Source organism: Vicia villosa, linkage group LG2, assembly GCF_029867415.1.
Source record: "Vicia villosa cultivar HV-30 ecotype Madison, WI linkage group LG2, Vvil1.0, whole genome shotgun sequence".
Classification (NCBI taxonomy): Eukaryota; Viridiplantae; Streptophyta; class Magnoliopsida; order Fabales; family Fabaceae; genus Vicia; species Vicia villosa.
This window is the reverse complement of record NC_081181.1, coordinates 91,033,795-91,037,858: the sequence shown is the minus strand read 5'-3', so window position 1 is coordinate 91,037,858 and position 4,064 is coordinate 91,033,795. Positions and strand designations below refer to the sequence as shown.

The window sequence follows — 4,064 nt, the reverse complement described above, 5'->3', positions numbered from 1 at the left end:
AACTATCAAAGGGCTCAGGGGAGAGATCTCTTTTGGTCTTCCAATCTTTGATTTCTTTTCTATGGCTTGGATTCCAAGCATTAGCAATCCTTTCTCTAAACTCCTTGTTCTCAACTCTTTCTTCCAGAAAGAATCCCTCCAATAAATTGCTCCATGGTCTTTTGTCCATGTGAAACCCAAATTGACGACGAGCTAATACGGGGCTATAGCTGATTTCTCCTTTTGTACCAATGAGGGGAACATTAGGGAAATCACCACAGTAGTCTAAGGTCTTCATTCTACAAAAGTGATTGTTTGTCCAAACAATCTCAGTGTTGGTAAGAGTCATGATCTTGTGTGACCATTTCAATCCTTCTTTCTGGCTCCAGAATTCAGAGGTGTCAGAAAGATGGATATGTACCACTTGTATAACAAAGGAGTACAACAGGTAACCATTCCCTTTCCATAGGAATTTCTAAGATGAATAGAATAGTAAGTGTCCCCAAGTAAGGTAGGAACATGATTCTTATTCATAAAGATCTTGATGGCATTCATATCAACCAAGTTGTTAATGTTAGGGAACAAGAACAATCCATACACCAACAAGGCAAAAACAGCTTCAAAGTCTTCTTCCTTTCTTTCTTGTGACAAGGTGAGAGCTTTCTCAATTAAGAACTCAGCAGGTAATCCAGGTAATCCTGCTTTAGTCACCATGTTCTTTTCAATTTCTTCCTTTCTCAAGTGAGTAGATTTTGCAATCTCACAAAGCTTGGGATCTTGTTCTAAACCAGTGAAAGGAACTCTTCTAGTGATAGGTAGCCCAATGATGCTTGAATACTCTTCCAAGGTAGGAAATAGTTGATAATCAGGGAAGGTGAAGCAATGATACAATGAGTCATAGAAATGGAACAAAGTGGGGAGGATTCCTTCTTCCATCTTGGTTCTGAGGAGATACAACAATCTTCCATACTTGCTACAAAACTTGTCTTGATCAACAATCAAAGATCCTAGCTTTCTTAATTCTTCCACCTCTAAACTCTTGAAAGTATATTTCTTGGTTTTTCTTCTTTCAGGTTCCATCCCTATAATGTTTAAAAACAAAAGGTTTCTTTAAATTCCTTGAAAGATATTATGTTTTTAGATGCATGGATGAATGAATGCAAACATAGCAAAAACATGGGCTTGAGGGTTCAAAGTCACGAGCATGGAGCCAAAGGTCTACCCATCCCAAAGGTGTGTACTATGCTTATTTTGTACCTATAGATCAAGGTTCTATTGTTTCCCAGACTCAAGCAGCCCAACTTGGATATTGTAAACTTTGTATCAACATACTCATTTGAACAAAATCCAAGAGAACCTCATATGAGCGTAGCCTTGTGTAACAACTATTCTGAAAATGAATCAGACATAGTTTCCACACTACATCTTAATGGCCAAGATTGGTTAAGGGTTTCTAGGTCCCCAGCTTCTACAGCCTAGTTGAACGCAATGATGTATTCCCAACTACATGGTCAACAAAGTTACTTCCAAAGAGGCCTCCACTGAGCGATGGGTCTCAAATTGACTTCTTCGGGACTACTCCCTTAAGATCAAAATGACTATACCAGTCTCCTATAATAAGTGTACACTTTAAATCCGGGTTAGGATTTGTCTCACCACAAGGGGCATGACTTCCTTTCCCAATACAACCAATTAAAATAACAAGTATACACATATGAAAATAAAAGACACAAATAAAAGGTTAAGTATAAAACAACGAAAATAACAAAAGGTAATAAAAAACAAAGATTGGGTCAACCCTTCCAAAGATGTACCAATAGTTTGATCAACATCCCCAGCAGATTCGCCACTTTTCTGTAGCGGTGAATTTGGTGAGACTAGAGTCATGGGAAGACTTAGCTCATTTTAAACAAAGTCGCCACCGCGCTTTATTGTTTCCAAAAAGGAATGGGTGAAAGAGCGAATAAAACCCACAAAAGTTTTTAAAATTAAAACTAATAAACTTATCAGAGTTCTGGCTACGGAGGGTTTGTTATACAAGAAGAAGGTTTTAAGCACCCCTCATATCCATGGTACTCCATGGGAACCTCTTTGTTTTTGTGTTATTATCTTTTTTTTATAAATAACCTTTTTTTGTGAAAAACCTATGTGAAAAACTTGTTTGAAATAGAGGGTGGGGATGGGAAGAGAAGTTTTTGAAAGTGAGCTCGATGAGATATCGCATCTTAGGCCTACATACCCCTTAGGTGCAATAGGGAAGTCAGAGCTTCTGTAATTCCTCTTCTTTTTTTTTTTAAAAAGGGAAAAAATGGGCCAAAGTGGCCAAAATCTTTTTGGGTGTGAGCTTTAAAATACTCACAAGTTTTTAAAAGAGGGTTAAACTTTAAAATACTTACCAAGTTTAAAAGAAGATTAGGCTTTAAAATACCTAATAAGTTTTAAAGGTTAAGCTTTAAAAATACTTAACAAGTTAAAAGGGGATTAGGCTTTAAAATACCTAATAAGTTTTAAAAGGTTAAGCTTTAAAATACTTAACAAATTTTAAAACAAATCATAGGAGGGCCAAGCTTTAAAATACAAGGTCAATGGGTTAAGAGAAGTTTCACCAGGAATAATTCATCTCTTAACACCAAGGTTTAAAAACAAGAGGGTTTTGGTTAAGCTTTAACAATACTAAACCATAAACAAGTGAAAAGCTTTAAAATACTCAACTTAAAAAAGTAAAAGAGATTGGAAAAGAGTTTAAGTACCTTGTTAATTTAGTCAATATCATTCCCATCCTTTTGATAAAACATCAAGCTTAAAATATTAACAACAAATACCTCATGTATGTACAAGAACAAACAAGTAAGTGTTAACAAGAAAGAGATGGATGTATCTAAATCCTTGGATTCAAATCATGTATGAATGATGAATGATTAATGTGATAATTAAATATTGGGTTAGATAAACAATAATAACAAGTACAAATCACATGGATATAAAATCAACAAGTATGTATAAGACAAAGATTAATAATTAAGCACAAGACATAGATTAAAATCAACAAGTATGTACAAAGATAAACATGGATAGACAAAGATCAACATGTTGCAAATTTTTGGTTAGGGTTTTAAACCTAAGGTTTTCAAATTAGGGTTTTAAATTAGGGTTTTTAAACACACCTAAACCTAATTAATTTTAATTGTTAAATACCAATTTCTTTAAGAGAAATGGCCTAAGGGTACATAGATAAGTGAAAGACACTCTAACCTAACCCTAAACAAGTATTGACAAAAATATACTAAGTCACTTTAGAGAAATATTCAAAAAGAAACATATTTTTTGTTGATTTTTTCATATATTGAAAGATTCGTTTTTGATTAATTTTTTAAATGATGATAAAATAAATATTTTTTGGATTTTTAGTCATGGTATTAAAATACATTAACTAAAGAAAACACACAAAAAAGAAGGGATTAAAAATATTAATTTTCCTATTTTTGGTGATTTTTAAGTTATATAAAAACCTAAATGAACAAGTGATAAAAAGAATAAAACTTTTGTCTTCAACAAGGTTTGAACTCAAGACCTCATGCTCACCACTCAAAACATACACCACTAGGCCAGCGCGCGTGTGGTGACTAGAGAATGCACCCAGTTCATAAAATATGAAGTTTAGTTAACATGGTAAAAATGAGAAAATAAAACAAAAGTCTGGGGCGAGGGGGATTCGAACCCCAGACTTTGAGGGCAAAAGGACTAAGGGCGCATTGGTGACCAAGTGAGTTAACGATGTATTCAAACAATACACGCCTTGCAATAAATATAAAATAAACTTGGTCATGAATGGAATTTTTCCAGACTTCATCTTCTTCCTTGAACTCACGAAGAACAACCATGGCGCCAAGTTTGAAATTTATCAAAACTTAATCAATTTAAACAAAACAAGACATCAAAGTGATCAGCATTTAACCACGAACTCAACCATATGATTAACAAACATTTAAACTCATTTAAACATGAGTATTTCTGGATTTTTCGTATGAACCCTAAAAATTAATTTTTAAATTAAACTCTCAAAACACATGATCAAGCCCTAAAAG

General features: G+C 33.9%; 1 protein-coding gene across 1 annotated transcript; it reads right to left on the bottom strand.

Annotated features, from left to right (window-relative positions):
- Positions 1–345: 345 nt before the first annotated feature.
- LOC131649573 (uncharacterized) lies at positions 346–1,059 on the bottom strand. Its single transcript, XM_058919330.1, has one exon. The coding sequence runs from the start codon at positions 1,057–1,059 to the stop codon at positions 346–348; it is 714 nt and encodes a 237-aa protein (XP_058775313.1).
- Between the last annotated feature and the right edge of the window lie 3,005 nt (positions 1,060–4,064).